Source organism: Xiphophorus couchianus, chromosome 12, assembly GCF_001444195.1.
Source record: "Xiphophorus couchianus chromosome 12, X_couchianus-1.0, whole genome shotgun sequence".
In the NCBI taxonomy this organism is placed as follows: Eukaryota; Metazoa; Chordata; class Actinopteri; order Cyprinodontiformes; family Poeciliidae; genus Xiphophorus; species Xiphophorus couchianus.
In genome coordinates, this window is record NC_040239.1 from 7,836,910 (window position 1) to 7,861,851 (window position 24,942).

Genomic DNA, 24,942 nt, shown 5'->3' on the forward strand with positions numbered 1-24,942 from the left:
TTATTTGTTATTCTGCCCTGCTCATTTACAATTTAGAAGAGACAAACAATTAAACACATGTATGGAAATACCAAAGGAGCAACAAAATACATTTAAAAATGGATAAAGGCAGTAATAGTTACCAATGCTGCAAAGTGCCACCACTGATTTGTCCTTAGCTTTTACAGATCAACTGTGTTGGTATTTTTTGATAATTTGATTTTATTACACTGTGACATTTCAAAAGTCAAGAAATCACTGAGGTTTTGGTCAGAGTAATTGGACAAAGCCGATATACAAAAAAATAATCATTCAAAAATGATCAAGTCTGTTATACATGTGGTGCTAAATAAAACCACTGTGACTTGATACTACAAAATGTGCACTTCAATTGAAAGTTATTTCAATATAGAAAACCTAGTGTACAATTTGACTTGAATGCAATATGGTACAAAACATCCTTGATATAAAGTAATTAGTTTTAGTGGGAATCAGCTCTGGAGTTTGTTTATTTGTAACTTTTTTTGGTGCTTTGGTTTCTTTTCACACAGAAAACTGCAAGCGAACTAAAACTTGTCACTACAAACAATTAAAGAATAAATAAACTGCTCAATGGTCCGGGTCGTCATTTAGCATGATTGTTGTGTTCACACCTACACAAACGAACCACACTAAAGGGGAAATGGACAAAAGACACCAGGTAGGAAAACTTTCAAGTTTTGTGTGGAAGTGAAGGTGATGAAGAAATACAGTAGGTCTGGAAGGGAAACTTGGCTAATTTGAGTTTTAAAAGCTGTGTACCGACATGACATTCTCTCATTATCAGAGGCAAAGTTAGGTTTGTTTTCATACATAATTATCCGTTTTTCAGCATGAATCATAATTTCAAACCAGAACTTTACCATCTTACAGTTGCTCATAAAAAAAGCTGATTCAGTGCTGATATAATATTTCTGAGGCAGATGGGGAACAAATTAATCTGATGTATTTGTAAAAAAAAAAAAAAAAGGTCAATACAACATTATTTTACACATAACATTGTCGATGAAAAACATTGAGAATCCTGGACCTACATATTATTTGCGCACTGAATAGCGTATGATTATGTATTTCACCTGGTAAAGACACTGTATTACTAATCAGACTAATGAGACCAACACACACTCACTTTTCAGCCTCAGACAACCTAAGGAGCATTTAGACATTAAAACACATGAATACAAATCACTTTTAGATGGAGAAAGTGATGCCAGTTTCAGCCTAAATACATTTGAAAACACAAATCTGGGTATTATGTTTATTGAAGAGGTTAAAGGATGAGAACAATGAAAAAGAGAGCAAGAAAAAGTTGTTGTGCAAGTACAAAAGAGTGTAGAAGTGTCATGATTGCCTTCACACTGGAATGGTCACGGAGGTCCCACAGACTGTTCAGCAGTCTTCATCTAATATGAAGGAGACCTAAGCAAATTATCAACCTTTATTCCCCCCTGACTTTTCAAGCTACTTACATTTTATCTGCATTTTTGCAATTTAAATGCCCCAAACAACCTCAAAATATGATCTAAAAAAATCCCATGAATTCAAAACAACTTTAGAGCTCAAAACAGAAGGAGGCTGGAAAGTGTTATTACTCTCACATAATGTTTTTAGTCAAAAAGGTCTTTCCTTCTGAAAAAATGGAACTATTAGCAACCATCAACTTGTGGGACTTCTCATTTTTTATTACAGCAAACTTGTATTTATTTTGGCATTTTTTTAGATACAGTAATGTGTCCAGAAGATAGTGATCAGTCAAAAATATTTATTGCTTTGGTAGAGGCTTCCCAGCCCATTTAAGTTATTTTTTTGATTAAGTTTAGTTTTTTCACAGTTGTTGCTGTTTTAAAATCCAATAGTTTAGGCTGTGATTTCAGTGACTAAGGTTTAAGTATAATATTTATTCCCTATGAAATTAATAAAATGGAGACCCTCGGTGCCCACTGATGAACATCGCAACATTTGGTTTGGTTTTCTTCATGAATTGGACTCCTCAGACTCATTATTCTTAAGAGACATTAACTATAACATTTGATGGATTGCCTCCATTTTTACATCTCATTATAGGAGAAAACTGATTTCTATCCTGTACATTCATTAATTCAATACTTCAAACAAAGACAGGTACAACTTTAGGAAAGAACCAGTAGGATCACTTTCACATTGTGGTGAAACTGTAGGTAGTATTCTGTACTGTCATTTGCACCATAAAATGTACAAAATGTCACCATGGTGTTGGCTAGTGACCTCCAATCTTATTCACAAGCACTTTGAAGCATGTTTATTTATTTACAACATACAGTGTACTCTGAAACAATAACACGTTTATAAATAAATATTGCAATCTGAACAATCTTACAGTTCTCCTTTTTGTAGTCGAATTCTTCACGACTGGTCACCTGAGCTTAACGAAGGTGAGGCAACCTCTGCCTGCTCCGTCTTCCAATCTCTGCCACTTATTCTTTTATATGTGCTATCATTCACCAGCAGACTATCCATTACTCGCTGTCTTTGTCCTTGGAATTCCTTTTCTTCCTCACCCTCCAGATGTCAATTTTAAATAAATAGAAACAGTGTCTAAAACAAAAGAATAATATATTCTCAAAATCTGAATAGACTTTTAAAATTAAAAGCTACAATTTAAAATATTTCTTGACTTTAAAAAAAAATAAAGAAAACATAATAAAAACATATTTATCAAAAAGTAGAAACAGAAGACGAAATATTTTTATGGTAACATGGAAAGTATGTTCCCTATATATCAAGTCATTTCTATTAGTTAGTCATTCCTTTTCAGTCATACTGTAATGTCATTTAGTACTTCCTGGTAACTCCGTGTAATACACAAACCTCTTCCAGCCAGGCTAGATGTCTTCATTCAGAGTTCTCATTACGTTTTTAGCCAGGTTTTGCAAAGTCCAAGCCATTTTCATTTTACTTCACCCTCCTTTTGGTTTGCAGAATGTATCTGACTGTGTTCCACAGTTTGTTCTAGTTCTGCTAAATCACAGACGAGGAGAGAGGCAAGGGGATATCACCATTGTTTCTGATGGGGAGAGAGCAGTCATTGGCTGCAGGGTTCACGAAATGAGGCCCCATTAAAAATGGCCAGTGTCCTTTCTTATTTTTAATTGTGCAAGAATAAAAACGTATGTCTTGGATCCAAGGATGAAACAGTCTCTCGTGACTTGTCCTTTTCAATCTCTCAGAGTTGTTGTTTGTAGAAAGAATGTGATTTCCTGAAAAAAGGTCTGATTTATCTGGACTGCTGACTAAAAAATTTGTTAATTTTCTGTTAAATACTTGAAATATATTTATATATATATTTTTAACTCGCATTATACTCATAAGTAATAACAAAATGAAATCGGGGAAATGATAAGTCAACATCTGTTGTTTTGTGATATCAGTGGTTGGTTAACCATTCAGGAGTCCTGGCAGGTAAATTGCTTATATTTTTAAATAGAATATTTACTCAACAGCCTTAGCCAACAATGGCAATAAATAAGTAAAAAAAAACAAAACAAAAAAAAAACTCAAAGACTTGTGACGTCATTACAAGATCAAAGTTTGTCAACATCTTTGTTCAAATGTATAGTGGCTTACAAAAGTTTGTCCATTAACATACCCTGAATCGATAATGTATGAATACAGTTGTTTACTGGTTTTCTGAAAGTAAACACTCATAACCAATAGTGACCATTGCTGATTTTTACACTATGATTTTCACAATAAGTAACACAAAACGAACTCTGAATGTTACTTATTGTTTGCTACTGTTACTTTTAGTGTGAGCTAGTGATGACTTTCTACTCTGCTTTGCTTTAGGGGAGCCAAAGGTTAGGAACCCTTAAGCTGTGTGTCCAAAACCTTTAGGTTATCACTATTTTTCATTTTACTGCTCTCACATTTTTCGCTTCACTTGACCCTTTATTAATCCACTGCAAAGGCATCACAGGTGAATTGTACTCTTTGTCCATCTTTTCTCCAGCCCACATCCTCTGCCTCTCTATTGCTCAGTTTCTCTCCCGGTCAGTCACAGATTGTCTTGCAGCCTCTCCATGTAGGTTCTGATTTCAGACTGACCCAGGTCCATATCCTGGCACACCCACTTAATGTCATCCTCATTACCATTGGTCACAAGAACTGAGGAGTTGACATACTGGCCACCACTACCCGAATTATCGCTGGGCAAAACGGTGGCAAAGGATGTAAATTTGACTCGTTTGCGCTTGGCAGCAGCAACTGCAGCTGCAGCCGCAGCTCTGGGGGAATTATTCAGATGCTCTGTTTGCCCAGTGGCATCTTTCCCACCAGTAGTGATTGCAGAAAGGCACTGATGGGGTTCTGGGATAGACCTAGGCAAGGTCTGTCCATGGGCCATTGCCCGCAGTCCACCTGTGCTGCCACTGCCACCACTTATTGTGCCCATGCCAGAACCTACACCCATTACCAAAGTGTTCCCAGCACCATTCAGTAGGTACTTGCTCTCCTCATATCCTCCTTCGTTTCTGTCAATGATGGTAGTGCATTCATCAGGTAGGCCCTGGCATTGGTCAGCATGGTCAGCTAAGAGGTCAGCCTCAGTGCCAAGCCACACCCAGTCATGGGCATGGTTCATGTTACCGCCTGCTTCCAGTACAGGAACCTGCTTGTGTCGGTACCTAAAGAAAAAAAGAGATGATAATTTGGCTTCAGTGAAGGGTAAATTAAGAAACAAGAAATTAATCCTATTTCTTCTGATTGTCAGAAATTTAGCTTGATTTTTTTGTATGTGGTAAGATTTTGTACTTTCAGTTTTTCAACAGATTTGTGTCAAAATTTTGAAACTCTGACTAATATCAACCTAAAATCTTGAGTGGTAAGATATAAGTAAGAGTATACCCATAGCTATCAAGATTAAGATATTGTGGTCTTAAAAGATTTATCTCTTTAAAGGGAGCTCTGTATTGCTCTCTGCATGCAAGTTGAATTTGTCTGGTAAACTCTTTTAAATTGATAGAGCCGGGGCATGCTGTGGTGGTGCAGGGGGTTAGCACACCCCACGTTTGGAGGCCTTAGTCCTCGACGCGGACATCGCGGGTTCGACTCTCGGTCCCGACGACCTTTGCCCCATGTCTTCCCTCCTTCCTGTCTGCCTACTGTCGAAAAAATACGAGCCACTAGCGTCGCAAAAAACTCTTCGGAGAAAAAAAGAAAAAAAATTGATAGAGCTTGACTACTTTTAGTATTTTTGTATTTCTGTTTGAGTCTCCTATTTTGAAGTATGAAAGAAAGTATTAAGATATTTAAATTGCCCTGTTATGTCAACACATAATTCAATTCATATCTAATATTCTTTTTAAAGGAAAATTAAATGACAAAATAAATCAAAGAAGTCATCACAACTGTTAAATTGTTTGTATTGGAGCACTCTTTTTTCAAGTCTTAAATAATCAGAGGGGATATTTGAGTTGTTAACATTTCAACTTTTCTGAAAAGTTGAAATGCTTTAAATTATAAATTTAGTTATAACCTTTACAGTTTATTACCTGAATGCAAAGCTGACACAGTTGATGAGGAAGACCAATATGGCCAGACAGAATACTCCCAGAAGAGCATACATCCCAATCTCCAGGTCTGACAGGCCTCTTGTGGTCTGGGTCAGCTCACCATTCCCAGTTCCTGGAACTTCCACTTGTACTGGATTCTTACTATAGTCCCCGCCTTGACCTGACCCTCCCCGACCGCTGTTGCCACCACCAGCGGCTCTTCCACCTGAAGCACGGTGGGTAACTGTGCTTTTAGTTGTTGTGCTAACCTGACAAATGGAAATTAAAACATTACAATGTTTCAGTTTTAGTTGCAAAAGTCAATAAATTTGTTAAAAATTATCTAATGTAAAGGAGAGGACTGTTATCCCAGTATAAAGCTTATTCTTTATTTAAAGCAGAAATTTTGAACTGTAACACTTCTGTAGGTGAGTTTTGACAGCATTAGGTAAACAGATAATCTGTGAAAAGATTGATTATCTCCACCTCCTCCCTGAGCTGCTATTCTGAAGTAAAGCACCGTTCCCAACCAAAAACAACCAGAGCCAGGAGGAGGTTCTCAGCGCTGTCAATCAATAGTGTGTACATGCTCCTCAATGTGCTGTTGGCATAGAAACAACTTATTGTTATATGAAAACCATTTATATATCATTGGTGGCTATGCTAACTAGCCTGAGCATTCACAACAGCCTCTGCTGGCTACAGCCTCGCTAGCAGAGGTGAGTACAAGAGGTGGGATAAGCAGCGCCACACAGCTTGTGATTGACAGCAAGAAAACCCTCGTCCTGGCTCTGATTGTTTGTTTCTAGTTAGCATGAGGAGAAGGCAGATTTTTTTCACAGATTATGTCTCATACCATCCTGTCACATCATAGTAACAGCTTCAACAAATATGTAAAACAATGTGCTTCATTAAAGTTACATACTGATGCTTTAATAGATAAAGACAGTAATTTCAGGAAAACATCCAAAATAATCTTCCCACCTTCCTCATAGCTCCTTCTTCTCGGTCCACAGCCACACTCTCGGAATTCCATTCCCCTCCATTATTTGTCCGTTGCTCACTGGTGCTGTTTTCTAACCCTCCACCATCCTCAGCTCCACCTCTCTCGTCGCTGTTTGCTCCAAACTTAACGACCACATTACCCACTCCAGATGCCAGCACACTCTTCCTCTTGGACTTCTGGCAAGTTTCAGAAATGACCATTTCCACACGAAACAGTGGACCCTGTCCATCTCCCTCAGCCACTATAATTGGCCAGTGCTGCTCCTATTTGACAATCCAATAGCAGGAAAATTAATAGACATGTTCTTGTTATGTTTGGATGAAGTGCCATAAAGGTTGTTTTAGATTTTTAAAAAGAAAGTGTTTTAACCTGATTGGTTACAGAGATGACATTCTCATCCAGTGAGACAGCTGAGAGAAGGAAGTCCTTGGGATCATAGATATCAAGAGGTGTCACTGAGCCATCACTGTAATGAATCCATGCACTAACCACAGCTTCCTGAATGTGAAAACCAAAACAGGATACATTAAGTTTCAGGGTATGCACAGACCAAATAAAGCAAAAATGTTTTCAAGGCATTATAGCCTCTGGCAGAAGGATAATGCACCAATAACTTTGGAGGATGTGAACCATAAATGGCAGTTGCAGTTGCTTTGGGGTTTGCTTGTAATTAATTGTGATTTTGGTGACCTAATAGTGCTGTCATCAATATAACTGAAATAAATAATACATTTTTACTCTTTGGACCAGATACAGAGAGACATATCTACTCTTCCACTGACTAACATTAAAGCAGCTGTATCCCATTTGACTCTGGGTCAAATCCCCGTCTCACCAATACTTGTCTTCACTAAATCATGCCAGCATGTTGCCATCTCAACCCCACCTGCTTCAGTTTCTGATATAGGGACAGAAACCATTTTAAACCCATGGAGATACCTGCTGAATGTAGTATTTTTGATAAACCTGGTAAAGTGATTTGGCCAGTAACCCTAGCTATAATTTTATGGCCAAAGTATTACAGATCACAAATAAAATTGGGAAAAATTACGGTAGCAGCATTCATCACTACTTAAAAAAAGACTGTGTATTCTCAGGTAAACACAAATAAAATATTTTAATTAAGTTTTCTTCAGTCATCTGACAGTCAGTATATGTGAATGCATAAATGTATTTGCAGAAGTAATTATTACCTGTTTAGGTGTGTGAAGCAGATCTGTAGCTGTAGTTGTTAGCTGTATTGCTTGGTAATTTCCAGGACTCGCTGTCATACTGAGAGACAAGGATGCAACCAGCTGGACTCCCAGGTCTGTTATTGTTACCTGCAGGAACAAATATAATTTATTAAACGATCTATAAAGGCTAGCAAAAAATCTTGGGCTTCCACATGTTCGCAATAAATACAATTAATAGACATGTTCTTGTTATGTTTGGATAACAAGAACATGTCTATTCTTTTACAAACAATTGAGTTTTTAAAAAACACGCAGTCATCTATTGGAAAATGATTAACAGAGAAGAATACAAGGGTGGGAGGAGGGGGGGAGGGAGTGGAGCCTTTCTTCCACCCTGCCGGGGGCAGGGTGTTCCTTCATCCTTTATGACGAAGGAACAGTGACATTATGTGCAACTTCAACTAAAACTAGAGTGATTTCAGTTATGTAGTTGATATATATAACACATATTTTATCTTCACTTTTTCAGTGTTATTTTTCATGTCCACATTAAACCTGTGAGTTTATAAAAATTACACTTTGAATCGGCTTTGTTCCTTTATTACTTGACCTTGTCATTTCTGAAAATTAAAACTGCTTGATTGACAGATCTGTATAAAAACATAATGTTTCTGTTCTATGTTTCTACAGTATGTCATCATGGGGAATACCAGCACTTATTTTATTCAACTTAAATCACTTCTAAAAAGAAAAATGTAATAATGATCCAGCAACATAGTAACAAAAAACATGACAGCAGCTAAACTAATTTACATGTTACTCTACCTTGTCATCCAGAACTGTCACAGTCTTCTCTGCCAGTATAGAATCAGACAAAGGGGACAAGACCTGCAACGAATCATAAAATGAACATAAATTTTACTGTAAAGTGTGAAAACATGAATCTAAAACTACCTTTACATTTTTTAAGGATTTTCTTTGGGCTCTGGTGGCCTTTATTGAGCAGTAAATCTGCACCAACTAGAGAAGGAGAGAGAAGGAGAAGGGGGAAGACTTGCAGCAAATGGTCCAACACCAAGAATGTAACCCAGAATAGCTATGCTTTAAGTTAGTTTCAAATATAAAATACTAAGGATCACTTTGAATCCTTGGTGGATATTTTTACAGTGGGCAGATTTAAATATTGAACCTGGAACAAACAAGGAAGAATAGATAGGAAAGAATAAAGGACACCAATCCTAATTTTCATTTTCCTACTTATTCAGACTTTGAAAATACTGTAATCAAATACCATTCTTTTTCAGACTGTGTAGGGAAGCAGGCTGAAATAACTTCTTCCACTTATGCTGTCAGAATTGGCAAGATGCTTTATAGTCTGTTATTACTAACCATGTCCAAAACAAGCACGTAAACAGACATGAATAAACAGGATCCTTTCATAACTGATTAGATTATCTGTGTAAAGACTGGAATGTGTTACATTTAAATTTAGTTGACATTCGAATCTCACAGTTGCTTTCAATTTATATTACAAAAAAAAACTTATAGTGAGAAAAATGTGCACACAGTACCTGACACAAACACACATCAGCTGTGCTCTCGCAGGTTAGCATTCAACTAAGTCAACAGGGCCAAAAGCAAAACAAGCAAAAGAAAAAGTGGGTGGATGAAAAGAGAATAAAAACAAGCAGTGAGCAAGAGAGGGTAATATATAGAGCAGGTGTCAGAGCAAGAAAGACAATGACAAATAGCGGTGGACAGAATATGAGAGAGGGCAAAGGCAAGGAGCATGAAATATTGGGATACAAGAAGAGAGGGAAAGCAGAAGACGGACAGTGACAGAGATTAGGAGCCTCGTGCTGGAGTGTACTCCTCCGCCTGAGGACAGGCAGATCTGATTGGTGTACAAAGAAAATCTCTCACTGAACGTTTCGATGTGTCAAATTCAATCCTACCCTCGGTGAGGTAAAGAAAAAAAATTAATGATTGACATGTATGGGATTGCACCGCAAGACTGAGAATGAGCCTGTGAGAGGAAGAAACTGGGGGAGGGGACTAAGGAAAGAGAGATGGGCAATAGAGGAAGAATTGGGGCTCAGGGAGTCTTAGCTGGGGAGGTAAAATTGAAATGTCAAACTATCAAATGGTGGCTGTCGACACCGGCATGTAGAAAGAGAGAGTGCTGGGTAAATTCTCTCTCCTGGCTCCAAAACCGCACACAGCTGCCTATAAATGTGCATCTGTACGTATGTGTTTGCGTCCCAAGTTGGCTTGATTGAAACATACGCTCAGCTGTTTCCAGAAAGTCCCCTGTGTTTCTTTTAAACTCAGCGCCAACCTATTTAACAAACACACCACTTGTTTAAGAGCTTCCATGCATGTGAATGAACTTAAAAACATCGATGTTTTAAAAAATATGTTTTTACATACAGTGCCTTGCAGAAGTGTTCTTGACCTCATATTTTGCTATGATACATTGCAAACTGATGCATTTTTATTTTGATTTTACTGACCAACACAAAGTCATTCATATTTATAAAACTGAAGGAAATCTGGAGGAGCTGCAAAGATTCACAGCTCCTTTGAGATAACTGATAAACAGGACTAAATATATTAGCTCGACAAACCTGGCTTCTACAGATGAAGGGTAAGAATAAAGCTATTATTGAATGAAAACAAAAAAAATGTCCTTTATTATTTTTGCATGCATGTTGTTTGAAAAAATGCTTGTTTTTCAAATAACAAGCATTTGAAAAAAGGGGGTATTGTCAGTTATGACCAAAAGCTGAACTTAAGACTTAAATGAACCTACAACAAAAGTTTTGCAAAGAAGAATAGTGTAAATGTCTGTCTCAAGACGTGTCAATATCTAGTAGAGATATTCCCAAAAAGACTTCCAGCTGTAAACACAACAATAGATTTTTCCACAAAGGTAATAATTCAAATGGGCTGAATCTAAAAGGATGAGACCTTTTTCACATTTGTGTTTATATATTTTTGGAAACAATGTATCATTTTCTTTCCATGTTATAATTATGGATTACTTTGTGTTGGTGTATTACATAAAATCTCAATTCATCATAGTTTGTGGTTGTGAAAAATTTCAAAGGTTATGAACGGTCTTGTAGGCAATACTCTGACTGGATGGACTATCAAACAGCCTACTGGACTGTATTATATGTGGTTTTGCGGTGACGTAAAGCCTATAAAGGCCAGACTGTTCAAATGCAGCCGATGCACAAATGTTTTCAATGTCTGCAAATGTAGACCTACAAAATATCACACCAAGATGTCAAGGCTAAATCCACAATAGTTAATTGGGGCTAATTGTGGAGTAAGCAAGCAAAGAGGCTTGCTGTTAGATATGAAATAGAGAGAAAGGGGAGTGTGTTTACTGCATAAGAGTGCTTTGCACTGCAAGGTGAAGGGCTAAATTACAACGTGCTTGACAAAATCAGAAATGTTCAGCTGACTGTTCCTGGAATTTGTGATGAATTCCCTGATTTTGGAATATATTTCAAAACCATTGTCCACCAAGCAGTTCCAATAAGCAGTGACTAAAGCAGAAAGTTCACGTTCAGGAAATGTATATTGGAAGACATTGTATTTTGCAGAGAAAATAAAATGCTACTCACTTGTATAGTAGTAATGCCTAGGTCACGTCCCATTAAAATATGCCCATCTACAAGCCTAGCAATGCGTGGCTCTTCAACCTGTTTTATAGAAACAGAAAGCCCAGATGTAACTTTCATTCTCATCTGTGTGCTAGGCCCTCTTTTTCACTGTAACATTATGTACAGCTAAACCTATTTCATATCATTGTAATAATTTAATTTGACACATATGCTTCTTCTGATCAGAAGTAGTATAATATTTTGCTGTAGCCCAGGTAGAGCCCTAACTATTAGGGTGATGGGAAGAAATCCTTATATTTACTTAGGGGTATGAATATGAATAAATTAATGATTTATTAATAAATAAATCAATAATTTATTTTTCTATATATTATTGTAGAATATATTGTAGATTATATTCTACGTTAATTAACTATTAATGATCATTTTCCACACTTACCTTCAATTGTTCCAAGACCAAAGGAGTGATATCAGCTTGCCAGTCAGTACCCAACATGTAAACCATCTCCCCTCTAGGGTCAGATGGTTCAGCAACAAAATGAGTGAGAACTCGCACCAAAGCATACTGGTACTGGAAAGTGGAGAAGGAGAGTAAGGTTTAGTGGACATGGGTTGAGGTCATTCACCCAAACCCCCTCCAACTCATTGATGACCTAATCAATAAAGTTGCAAGTTGATGCACAAGAAAACTGTACTATTTTAAAGCATATGTATTACATAAATTCTGAATCAGAAGCAGATTTTTTGGTGTCATCTACAAGCATTATTGTAAAAAAACCCCCAAAAAAACCCCCAATCCCATTTACCTCCTCCACTGCACAAGTAAATTCATGACATTTTCCTAATATTTAAATATAAATAAACAAAAAAAACCCACCACATTAAATTAAATTAAAAACTGCTAATTGCATATTATATTCTACAAAACTCTATTAAACAAAAACAAACAAAAAAACACATAAAAACTGCCTGTAAGAGCATGACTCAAAGAAATTCAATCAAATGGTACCTGTAGGGTGCAGCCTTTACCCTTTCTGTCATCATCTTCATCATCCTCGCTGTCCCTGGTGGGTCTGTGAGAACAGAAGAAGATAAATGAGATTGAAAATTGAAAGAGGATGAGATAATCTGGTAATTAAAAGCCCTTCCAATACTCTAAATGTAGCTCCAGCTAATCCATACCAAACACTCTCCTTATAATAAGACTTTCAGTCAACAGAAAGCTAATTTAATTTCTAATTATTAATTACATTTACACATACTGCCTGAACAGTATATTTCTTGGTATTGCTGATCTTTGTGTGTTCAATGTAACCCAAAATAAGAGATTGTCTTTACTGTGTTCTTTAGTTGGAAACATCTTAGGTTTTTGGTCAGACACTTGTCTGCCAATAACATATTTAAAGAAAATTTTGACAATGCACATTTATTAAATGTAGTAAAAGATAAGGTCAAATTTTTTCTTGTGCACAACCACACCAATTATTGCTAGTGAAACAGGATTAGTTGAACAATAAATAACTGTAGTTCTGAATATTTATGTTTGTTCATTCAACAAACAGAAAAAAAGTAAACTAGTGTACACCTGATGCATTTATTAAACCAGCCAGAAATACCTTTTTTCTGGAACCAGAATCCAACTGAGCACTCTTGTGCTCTTGCAGACAGGGTTAATGGGTCATACAGTTTCCAGATGCTCAGTTTTGTTCTGTTTTTGTTTGGTTTTCAACCTGAAAAGCACATAACCTCCAATAATATGTTTGAAGGGACCCATAACAATTTGTAGTGGGGAAGAAGTGCAGTATGAGTAGCAAATCCTCAACTAAGAGTTTTTAGAATATTCTATTAAGTGTTGGAAAATTTGTAGTCTTTTCTCCAGATTCTCTTATAGAGTTTCAACTCCCAAATAGGGACAACATCTTCCTTCTCTGCCTCCCTCTGTGAAATATCCAGCCAGCACTCAGAACTGCATCTGAGTCTCATAACTGTCCTTGTTCCAGTGTTGCTCTGGTAATATTACACAAATTCTTATTCCATTTCCCAGAGTCCCAGTCGCACATGTGCTTGCAAGAATGTCCCTAATAGTTCTTGTGTTTTACTCAGAGAGAGTGTGGTTAGGGATATGGGGTGTGTGTGCGCGTGTGTGAAACAGCCTGAGCACATTGGTTGGTGGCCACCTGAGCAAAAATTGGCAAATTGAAAAATAGGCCCAGCCGAGTAGAGTGGAAAGATGGTGATATGGGAATAACACAAAGCACATCAGTGATGGAGTTCATAGATACATATGTGTATATACAAATGCGTAAAATATATACTGTGCAGGTAGAGATGGACAATAGGAAAGGAAATTTGACCCAGCAATAACTGTAGATTTTTATCCTAAGAGGTTCAAGTGATGAGAAGATCACACACACACTGAAAACTATAAAATACATAAACGATAAAAGCTGGAAATTGGTATGTAAAATGTGATGATGGTGTAACAATCCTCTAGACTTTACTGTTTCAGTAATTTCTGATCTAGTAGAGTAATGCATGATGCTGATCAAAACATTTTTTATCTGGCATATAAAACTATTATATTTATGTGTATTGTTATGCTTTTATAGTTAAACCAGATGTTTACATTCTCTGTGTAAAATGACACAGTCTTCTGTTCCATGTCGGTTCTCAAGCGCCAGTGTCCTGCATGTTTCAGAAGTTTCTCTGATTCAGCACACCTGAGTCAAATGATTTGGTAGTTGACATGTTCCTGGAGAATTTTATGACATGCTGGGGAGCTAATTGAGCTATTTAAATCAGCTGTATTGGAGCAGGAACACACCTAAAACATGCAGGACAGCAGCCTTCGAGGACTGACTTTGGATATCCATGGTTTACACTGCAAAACAGATAATTAAAAAATAACGAATACTTAGCCTAGCCTTTTTGACCTACATTTCCAGTCAGGGAATGGTTTAGAATAATGGAGAAAAAGATGGTTGAAGTGAAAGCTAACACATGACACTTCACGGTATGTGAAAAGGTTAAAGTTTATGGGTAGTTTCCCCATCTTGAGGTGAGGCCTGGGTGCTGAAGATAAGGATGCATTGTCTTCCGGTTTTTGCAGAGCTGAAGAGACCTCCGTTCAATGTTTGTGTAAATGTGTGTGAAGAAGCATAAATAGTGAGAATGTTTGAGTTATTAGCCTTATGACTTACGCATCGTACCTCATTGTCTTCTCCTTGATGATAAAGCCTTGAAATGAACATTTGCGAGTATGCCTCTGACTTGATTCTGCCTTGAATTTTTCTTTAATGGTAATTTTCCTTACAGAACTGTTCAATTATCTGCAATCTTTTTCTGTCTTTATTAATTAACAAACGTTTAAGTCTAATGAGAGCAAAAATATGACAAAAGCATTTTCAAACTACCAATTCTCAGTGCTGGTGTTACCTGTTCAGAAAAATATTTATAAAACCTTTTTTTATCCATGATAAAATGAATGACAAACCGAGGAAGCAGAATGCCATCTGACAGAGCAATTGCTTTTGCAGCCTGAATGTGAGGATTTTGTGTGAAATGCATTGCATTTTGAGGAACTAACAGATCCAAATGCTTTCATCCTCCACAGTGGGATCCTCACCCCCCACATCACTCACTCCCTGAGGTCAGACAGGTAAATTACCTCTTGTTGGTGGTGATCGGCACCCTCCAGCCTTTGACCTGGCTCAGCTCAGTATCTGACACATCTATCTGCAGGGGTAGCTTGGGAACCCAGACAGTGAGCAGCAGCTGAGCAGACAGGTGGAGGTAGGTGAAGTTTACTGCCAGGGACTGTCTACCCCGCATTTCTTTGCCGTTCACCAGAACCTGGTCGCAGTTTAAGGAAACCTGAAAAAGAGGAAGCGGAGAAAAGAAGATGAGAAATGAGTTTCCCTGATGTGTGAAGCAGCATGGGTGAAGGAGCTTCCATTTTACACTGAGATCGGTGATTTTCATTCAGCTGTAGCAATAGTAGACATTTATTTTGCTCACAACCCAGAAAAACCTTCCCTTACAATTTGCCTTTGTTCTAAAGGCAAATTCAAAATTTATCACACATTGCTTCCTCTTTTTATTCATCATTCCCAAAACTGACCATTACTATATAATAAAGCAGCATTTTGAGTTAAATTTCACATAATTTTTAACTCAGTGTTACAAATCAGCTGTTTTCCATAACTGACACAAGTATCATTTATATACATATTTTTTAAGTAGAACTGTGGTTTTGTTGTTGGGATTAACCTAGAAAAGTCTTTTTTGGGGGTGTAAATATAAACCAGTGCTCTTTCTGTACAGTGCAACGTTTCTGTGCTGGTGTCCTTACACAAACGTTTGATCTCTAAAGAGGTTAGCATTTTGTTCATCAAAGCCAAATCATTTCTGCTCTATAGGCTCGTACCTCTGAATATTTTTCAATTTAACTTTGCCTCTGTGTGCTCACGCTCGGCCAACATAAAAGGAAACGTGGCCGACTTATCTCCTTCCTGCTCCGTCTTTTCAGTTTCTCCTTTTCTTCTCCTATTTTTAACCTTATTTCTATCTATTCTAACATCCACAATTTTCCTATCCTGATCCTCTCTTTTACTTTTGTCTTCGCTGTGCCCTCCCCCATCTTTTCACAGTCTCCCTCTTCATCTTCCTTCCTTTCTAAAACCTGATTTACCGCTTGTTAACATCAAAGAGATGTTTGACTGTTGGTGCCCCAAACCATTTCTTCAAATCACTTTTTTTTATTTTCTAGGTATAAATGAGTGTAAAAAAAAAACTAGGCTACTGTAGTAGGGTTTGGTTTCCAATGAAGGTTTAGGGCAACAGAAGTCATGGGAGAGGACCTGCTTTAACTGGTGGTCAGGTGTGTAATTTAGTTCATAGGTTTGGTGAATTTGTTCAGTGACATTAGTCTCAGGTTAACCAGAAAAGTTTGAGGAAATATCTCCACAGCTTTTTGTAGGAGAGGCAAAAGGTGTCTCTCCAAAACCACTAAACATACCTTACAGTATACTAAAGGGTTGATGATGATATAAGGGCACTTTATTTTTACACATTTCCAGATTTGTCTGTTTTTTATGTTTTATTTTCAAAATCTAAAACAAAAACTTACTTGCTCAAGGAACCACAGAATTTCTAGCTCAATATTTGCAGTAATTTACTTGACTTTTATGCCTTTTCGAATGCAGCAACTACTTGCAAAAACTGCTGAGCATCCAAAAAAATAAAAGCCAGTCTTTGTTTTGATCATAAATTACTGAAAACCCAAAGGTGACAGAGAACCTGCAACTGCTGCCAGACATTTAATACTGCACATACTTTAAGTTAGCTTATTTAAAAGCCTGCTTTGTGCAAGTAAAAAGATGAAGAAATTATGCTAATTCTGTGAAACATCTAGGTTTGTCATGTCAATAGAGTCTGTGATGAGCCCCTGTTTTGTACAGTCTGTTATTGGAAAAATGGATGCAAATGTACATTAATCTACATTGTCAGTACAGAGTAGTGTTGGGCAGATCACTGTGAAAATGTAACTAGCCTCAATTGCAAGTTATTCTATTTAAAATGTAAAGCAACATAGCAATCACAAATAATTTATAAAAGTAATGTGATGAATAACATTTGGTTAAGAATTATGTAATTCTATAAAATTTGACTAAAAAAAAATCAACCCTCATGACTGATTGTTAATTATGTTTACATTTTTAAACCTGTCAGTGTTAAAAGTGATATTCAACAGTGTCAAACAACTCCTTCTGAAATCATTTCAACACATTCAAAAGATACGGTAACACTTTATTTGACAGGTTGTGAATAAGACCTGTTCATGACACTGTCATAAACATGACATAACACCTGTCATGAACTGAGTTAGTCTTCATGAATATTTATGACTGTCGTCATAAAGTGTCATTTGGTAAATCATGACACTTTTAATACAAAGTTGACATTATTCAAAATGTCTTTGTTATGACAACTTGACATTAACCAAGAAATCATGATCTGACATAAATTTGTTATAAAAGTATTACTGATTAAACTTTAAAAATTATGTAGCTTTATGTTATTAAAGCTAAAGTTGACATTAAAAAAGACAGGGTAAGTCAACTTTGCTGACATCTTTTGTGTTTGTCATAATCTTTGGGACTTGGTTTTGTATTTTGCTTTATTTTTAGGATTTGTCAGTCTGCTTTGTTTGTTTTGCTTTTCCCATGCCTTCAGACTGTCTTGGGATAAAAGTTCAGTTCACCAAACAGTCTATGGAGTTCCCCCATGTGGTCTTATCAATCAGAAGGTAATCTGTGTGAGTAAATCTTCATTAGTGCCATCCGAGCTTCTGCATAGCATAGAATGAGATAAAGTAAAATTATCAGGTAATTTCACTGATATCTAAATAGAGCTTGTGTATATTGTGGAGCTGTGGTCCGTGTGTTAGAGGAAGTATGGTGTCTCTGAGCTGCACCACGACTAAAAGAAACCTAACTTAGATAGAGATCATATTATGTTGTTCTGCAGTTTCAGATATGTGTACACAGCACTGGAGATATCAACTGATACCCTTTTAAAATAAATATTAATGCTTTGCTGTTTGTGTGTGTTTTCTCGGCAGAGTTATAGAACAAAAAGCCAAAATGTGCTCTGAGGCAATGCCAGATTCATGAAGTTGAAACATTCACAGTAACAGAAAAAATGTATGCATTTATATTCCCATACACATTAATGTCACACAGGAACGACTGGGGACAACGCTGCATGAGTGACAGTTTTAAAAATATGCTTTGAACCTTTTCTTGCTTTTAATTATTGAAATATTTTTGCGTCCATAATCCATAATCTTTTTTACAAATCAGGCAATGCCAGAAGAACACTTTAAAATATTTCAAATTTTCTGTAATTTTCCATTTCATCATTGTATCTGTTTAAAGCACATTTCCTCTGAGATTAATGCTCCTGTAAATGGTTTCTGTTTACTGAACTATTAGCACTTTTTCTACTGTAGGAAACAGCTAAGGAAAAACTGTTGTTGGTGACACCTTATAAGAAATTTTGCATATTGATTGACAATAAAATACAGATTGTCAATGTGCTGCACTTTATGACAGGCCTGTAAATTATTTTAATCAAATCTCACTTAAAAAATACTCCTACAGTTTCAATGCAACTTCTTTGCACTGCTGATGCAATCCATTCCATAATGCTTCTTCAATTCCAGAATGCAATTAAACTGGATAATAACCTCATAACTGCCTAGAGTTAACTTTGTTCTGTATTGAATTATTTTTCTGAGACTGCTTATTTTAGCTCTGAAAGCTAAAACAATTGGTGATCCGTTTTATTTTATTTTAGGTTCAACAAAAGACAGGGTCGGTTTACTCCTCTGTGATTTATACATAAATTGTCCCAAACTCACTCAGACTTTGCGAGATATATTTGGATAGTTTCCCTCAAACTACTCCATGACTGTGGATGATTATCCAAACTTAAAGATTGTGCAAACGTGAGTGGTGTTTGAAGACTAAGTGCTGAATCTCTGGCAAAATGGGGTCGAAAACGTATTATACAGCAGAACTACTGAGAATTTTGCCACTGTTGATTCTGAGAATTACTTATTTAAATTTTTCCCACTGGATAAAAGAAGTCAAAATAAAGGTTAGATTTTTTCTAAAATTTTCAGTTGGAGTAGGCCTATGTGTTATTGCAATAAAAGATGAATGTAATTTTAGGCTTTTTACACATGTTCACCAACGGAAACAACAAATTTGTGTACACAAATCTAAATGCAACACACAGCGTGTAATGTCTTTACAACCCACAAGCTGAGCTGCAGTTTTTAGGACACTGAAGAATGGATTTAAACTCGGAAAGAACAAGACAGAAAGGAGAGCAAAGGGAAAAGCAAAGCAAAAAAATAAATTAACAGAAGGAGAGAATGGCAAAGAATAGAAATGAAAAAAACAACTCAGAGAAAAAGTTGCAGAGAATGAGCAAAAAGTGTAGATCTCAGCAGTCAGGACTTGTTGAAAGAACAGGTCTGGAAAAACAGTCTTCACCCTCATCAAATACCACAAACAACTGAACAACAACAGAACAAACAATTGCTGAAAAGTTATTCAACATATCTGCAGTTCAAGAGATTGGAGAAAACCTAAATGTAAAAGTTTCTTAGCAGTTACACCTAGAAATGTTCAGTGTTTTTTTTCTTAAACCAATGAAAAACAAACAGATGTGTGATCAATAAGATGTTACATAAGAGTAAAAAGTATTAAAGTGTTTTTACTGTTTGTCTAAAAATGCTATTTTGTCCCCCTCTTTGTGGACTGAAAGTGTTGGAATTGCTTCAACTATAACAAAAGTTGGTCTTTAGAAGAAAAAAAACTGTAAACTATTCTCTTTTTGTAGAACTGCAAGGAAAAATGAAACATAGCAGGCCCATGTCTGTGTAAATCTTTCTATACTTGTTATTCAAGCTGTCTGTGAATGGATTTACTGTATGTACATGCTTAGATTTTAAATAGTGTGTCATGAGTTAAGTTACAAGATTATGTAGGCAGAAAGCTTGTTGTTGGTGTTGAGGTTAATTGATGGTCATGTCTCAATTTTTAATGCCAGAAGCAACGTGAAGGTTTCCCTGAACCATCTGTCACTGTTTGATAGGCGTAATGCATGACTTTGACAGACAGCATTACTTTTTTACCTAACAGAACTCTGACATTAATATTAAACATAATTTGCCTTGCAATTAACATTTTAAAATAAGTATCATTGGTAATTAACTACAGGCTAACAAGGTCAGTAGATTACCACACACTTTTATAAGAAAAAAAAAGCTGTTGCTAAAGTAATAGCAGTATAACGATTGTCCCACTAGTGGTTAATGTTTGTTTCAAAAATGACCTGATGGGAAAGACTATTGTGTGCAAGTTGTCCAAAAGGTAGCTTGCCTGCTACAAGCAAAGATGTCTCAAATGCTAATGTCTGTGTCCACAGATCATATTTCAAAAGAAGTTTTTTTTTCAAAAAAGTTACTTGAATGATCAGGGATTCCTAAAGCACTTGAAAGCTGAATGAGTATAACAGTGTTTTGCACCAATCTGGTGGTTGAATAACCTAAACAACATATGAAAAACAAGTATCTGTTATTGAGGTCATACGTCTATTTATTCAATAATTTGGCAGCTGAATTGAAAATGTTGCTATTTTGTCAATTTCCATTTTGTTTTTTTATAAAATGTGTTTAATTGCGACTAATTACAGACACTGCAGTTAAGTCGATTAAAAAAAAAAAAAAAAAAGAGTTCCACCACTTGATATCATGTAAAGAAACTACATTGGATTTCGTTTCAATCTATTAAATCTATGTTCTCCAGCCTAAAGGGAAAAAAATATCAGTGGACCCCTAATGCAATGTCCCCGAGCTCGACTTTTATTCATTCAATGAATTTGTGCAGCAGTCTGAGCAACAAAGAAGTTAAGTTAAAGATCGCAAGAAAACAATCTATAAAATATTTATATATTTTGGATTTTCTCATTCGTTTTAGTACATTTAGCACCTAATACCCAAACCACAGAATGTGTTAACTGTGCCCATCCTTCACTTAACTTTTCTTCCCATCCTTAAAATCTACCCAGAAGTCCCAAAACTCAGCCACCCACTCAAACCCATTGCCAACAACCTCCTTAGGCCAAGTCATTTATTTACATCTGTATTCATTTCCCTTTAAGCAAAGTGATCTGTCTGAATTTACAGTTACTTCTCTCTTCCTTCTGTCAATCTCTGTGTGAAATTTTCTCAGTTAGTCTGCATCAGATATACATTTTCTCAGTGTAAAGCCGTTCATCCATCTCCCCCACTCTCATGTTCCATTTCGCAAACTTTTCTTTGTATCCCCCTTCTTCATCCTCCACCTCTCCTCTCCACTTCTTTCCCCACTCATATCAGTGCCTTAAGCAATCCAATCCATCTAACTTTAGGAATGCTATCATCCAATTGGAGCCCACACAGAGGAAAGAGGAAGGCTCTGGGGGACAGACAAACCAACTATCTGATGGAATTGAGCCCCACGTGTCTGTCGTTTCAGAAACCCACATAGGCCAATCGCCTCTTCACATAGTTTCATATGGCTGTAATTTAGGCACGTTTTATTTTCCTACCCACACATTCACACAGGCACTCTCAAGCACTGGAGTACCGTCATTAGCAGGCTATAGCCACATATATTATTCTGTGGCAGCTTAGATAATAGCAAGTTGATGGAGAGAGCGGATGGCAGGTGCCGGGACACGCAAACGCTCACAAGTTAGTGTCTTATCTCTGGGCCTGTCATTTTGAATTTGTAAAAGTGTGGAGTCAAACATTCTCTAATGGCCATTTACACTCTGCTTTTCTTCAGCATGAAAGTCTGTAATTAAGAGATGGAGAGTGACAGTTGGAAAGTGAGCTAAATGGTGAAACAGGAGTGTTACTGGAGGATATGTGAAAAATAGAAGACATAAAAAATGCCACAAAGTAACTAACATTAACTTAGAAACTGCTGCCATTTAAGACATATATATTTGACATGGAAAGTATGATTGGTTTTAGGTTTAATTAAGTAACTATTTACATTGTTCTACTTCAGAATACTGACTTGTTATGGCCTGTGTTTACTGTAAGTTTCAAAGTAAGTTATCCAAAAAACAGAACAAAGTTAAATTATGGTATACCTTCTTTTTACTTAGAAACATTTCTAACGTTGACTCTCCTGTCTGTTGGAGAGGTCTTAAGGGTTTAAAAGAAAAGTAACGAATGGACTCGGGTGGAAGTTTTTTTTTTAAGTTCCTTGGCCCTATGCAAATTAGTACAGTTATTAGCATAGGGATATAAGTCAAAGCTGCCCCCAATATGTCTGTTTGTTGGGTCCTATTGTGGCCTAGGTGTGTGTGTGACTGTCTGTGTGTGAGTTTGGCTTATATTATTATAAGAGATGCTTAAGTATTTGGATTTATTTTTTGATTTTTTGCACAAAGTTTCCCAAAGTTAAATGAATGTATGTCTAATTATCCTCTCCAGCATTTCTGTCCTTACAATTAGATATTTGAAATAATTAGATCGATTTCTATTTTGTAAGATAAAGGACCAAATATGGTTTCAACAGATTTTTAGTGTTTCCAAAAAAAACTTTAAGCTATGTCTGCCAAACTGGCAGATGTGGGAGTGTCTCAGACAGGATATTTTTGAAACGCATCAGACACTGTACTTACAAAAAGTCAAAGCTAATACAGACAGGGAACAATTATTGTGTTATTATTGAAATATAAATTTTGTTATCCAAGTTAACTGTTAGTAATACCTTTATAAACATTATATGGTTGTTTGTCTTTGTTTGTGAATCGTATATGTTGCAAAGAACAAGTGCACCAAAAAATTCTGCATTCTGGCATAAACAATAGTTGTTTATTTATTAGTTGCTCTTTTTAAACCGCTCAAGTAATATTCACCTAAAATAGCCACTAACTAATTTTTTGGGGATTAAACCTAAGCTGACTCAAACCCACAACCATAATTTGGTTGCTTTTCTCTATTTATAGATTGTAAATTCAAGATAAATTAACAGCTGATGTCTTTAAAGCAAAAGCTCTCCTGGATTGAGTCTAAAATTAGTAGTTGAACTATTTCAAGATTGAGTTGATGGTGGAAATTAAACAGAGCATGAACCTGAATATACCAGTAATGAGTCATCATAGCAGAATGCTATAGCTGTAGAAGAAACTACCAAAAAGAAAGAAAAATAGTCAGTGTTGTACTAATATTTTACACGGATGAAAACCAAAATGACATTGCTCTGTAGGATGTCTTGGCTCCGTGTCAAATATGTTCTTATGAGTTCAGCTATCCAAACTGGGATGAGAAAAGAGTCACCTCTTCTTAAGTCAAGGGCACCAATCTGAGGTGGTTCAGATCCCTGATTAGAGAGCCTCTTGGCTGCTTCTCATTCAAGGATTTGCAGGCGTGTCCTGCAGAGGGGAGTCTGAGGTGAAACACAGGACTCAGTGGAGGGATTAAATATCTGATAAATATCCTAGAGAAGTGGAACATACTTAAGGTTTTGTTCATTATAACTACTTCAATATATGTATGTGTGTATGTATGCATATTAATTCATGTATGAATACTTGCTTGCAATATTAAAAAGTGTAACATGATTTCTGGAAAAAAACCCCCAGAAAATTAGTCACATTAAATAGTTTTTTGCTTTTACTTATCTTATTTTAGTATGTTAGATACAAAAAGTGAAAGTGAATCTATAATATATTTTTTATATTTTGTACTTATCAATTGAAATTTAAGAAGCTGTTAAATATCAGTTCAAGTGACATTAATGTGTCAGAATAAAAACAAATAAATTCTACTAACTTTCATTAAAGTACCTCAACATACTTTCCCCATAGTAATACCAGCACAACTGCTTTAAAGGTAACTTCATTCTGAGAGTAATAATATGCTCAGTACATCCAAGGACATGGAATTAGTGTGAACCTGTAAGTGGGTTCTGTCCAGCCTATTTGTTCAACACAGCGCTAATCAGGCTTTTGATTACCTGCTTGTACCATGTCAGCGTCTGCCCTCTCAATTTTACACTACATGGTTTCATAACATTTAGTTAGGGATGCTTAAGTGGATGTAAACATTTGGGGCGTAGCATGAGAAAGAGTAGATGCCTGACCTCTGTAAAGGCAGTTACACTGCTTGCCCTTTCCCGTGATAATAAACCCTGCAGCAGGTGCCAAACACTGGCTGCTAACAAGAATATAGTAGGGAAGGCAGAAATACTGCAGCTGATTAAGGCAGTGCACTTCTTTTCCCCCCATTGCTTATTTTCTCTGTTTTCTAAGTCAAATTTCTAGGCTGAACATGAAGAAAAATAATACAAATATTAGCAAAAGACAGAATAGGTACAGAATGAATCGATTACAGAATAATGTAGTATTGAACTGTGAGATCTGACTAAATGTCCTGGCTCTCCCGTGTACTGTAGAGCTTTTGAGGACACATCTGATGAAGTCCCGGTGGTAGACCCAACAGATATTATAGATGCAAACCAGAAACAGGGTCCACAGCTTCCCTAGCAAGAGCTGCTGGGAGGGAGGATGGGGCTCTGCATTGCTTTATACTCTGAAACCTTAAATTGGACTGGACAAAGGGTCAATAATTTAAATCTTAACATTGTGAACAGCAAAATGTCAAATTAAAACGTTATTTTTTTCATTTATATATGAAGAATGGGAGAATTGTGCTTATTTGAAAATGCTCAACATTGTCCCAACTTAGAAGTAGAAAACATATTTAAGTATGAAACATAAATCAATCAATCAGCAATTCAAATATTTTCAAGCAAATGATTAACTTTAAAATGCAATTTTGTGACAGAAGAGCCTTCCGAGTGACACTCATACCAAATCTGTTGATGTCCGCAAAGGACATTAAATCTATCTGCTCTCTCAAACAATCTTCTTCCATGTTTTCCATCATGAATCTTAAGCTGCAACTTTTTTTCTCTGTCTGTGCTAAATGAAGGAGAATGTTTTGT

General features: G+C 36.4%; 1 protein-coding gene across 2 annotated transcripts in view; it reads right to left on the minus strand.

The window, feature by feature from the left end:
• Window positions 1-1,262: 1,262 nt before the first annotated feature.
• Window positions 1,263-24,942, minus strand: part of LOC114154939 (transmembrane protein 132C) — a 266,375-nt gene continuing 242,695 nt past the window's right edge. For both annotated transcript variants that reach the window (XM_028034466.1, XM_028034465.1), the window contains 10 exons: window positions 15,030-15,235; window positions 12,372-12,435; window positions 11,802-11,933; window positions 11,363-11,440; window positions 8,553-8,615; window positions 7,746-7,874; window positions 6,922-7,050; window positions 6,531-6,815; window positions 5,547-5,815; window positions 1,263-4,679 (listed from right to left, as the gene is read on the minus strand). In XM_028034466.1, the coding sequence (XP_027890267.1) occupies window positions 4,052-4,679; window positions 5,547-5,815; window positions 6,531-6,815; window positions 6,922-7,050; window positions 7,746-7,874; window positions 8,553-8,615; window positions 11,363-11,440; window positions 11,802-11,933; window positions 12,372-12,435; window positions 15,030-15,235 (1,983 nt within the window). In that variant the 3' untranslated portion in view covers window positions 1,263-4,051. The remainder of the gene's footprint in view (window positions 4,680-5,546; window positions 5,816-6,530; window positions 6,816-6,921; window positions 7,051-7,745; window positions 7,875-8,552; window positions 8,616-11,362; window positions 11,441-11,801; window positions 11,934-12,371; window positions 12,436-15,029; window positions 15,236-24,942) is intronic.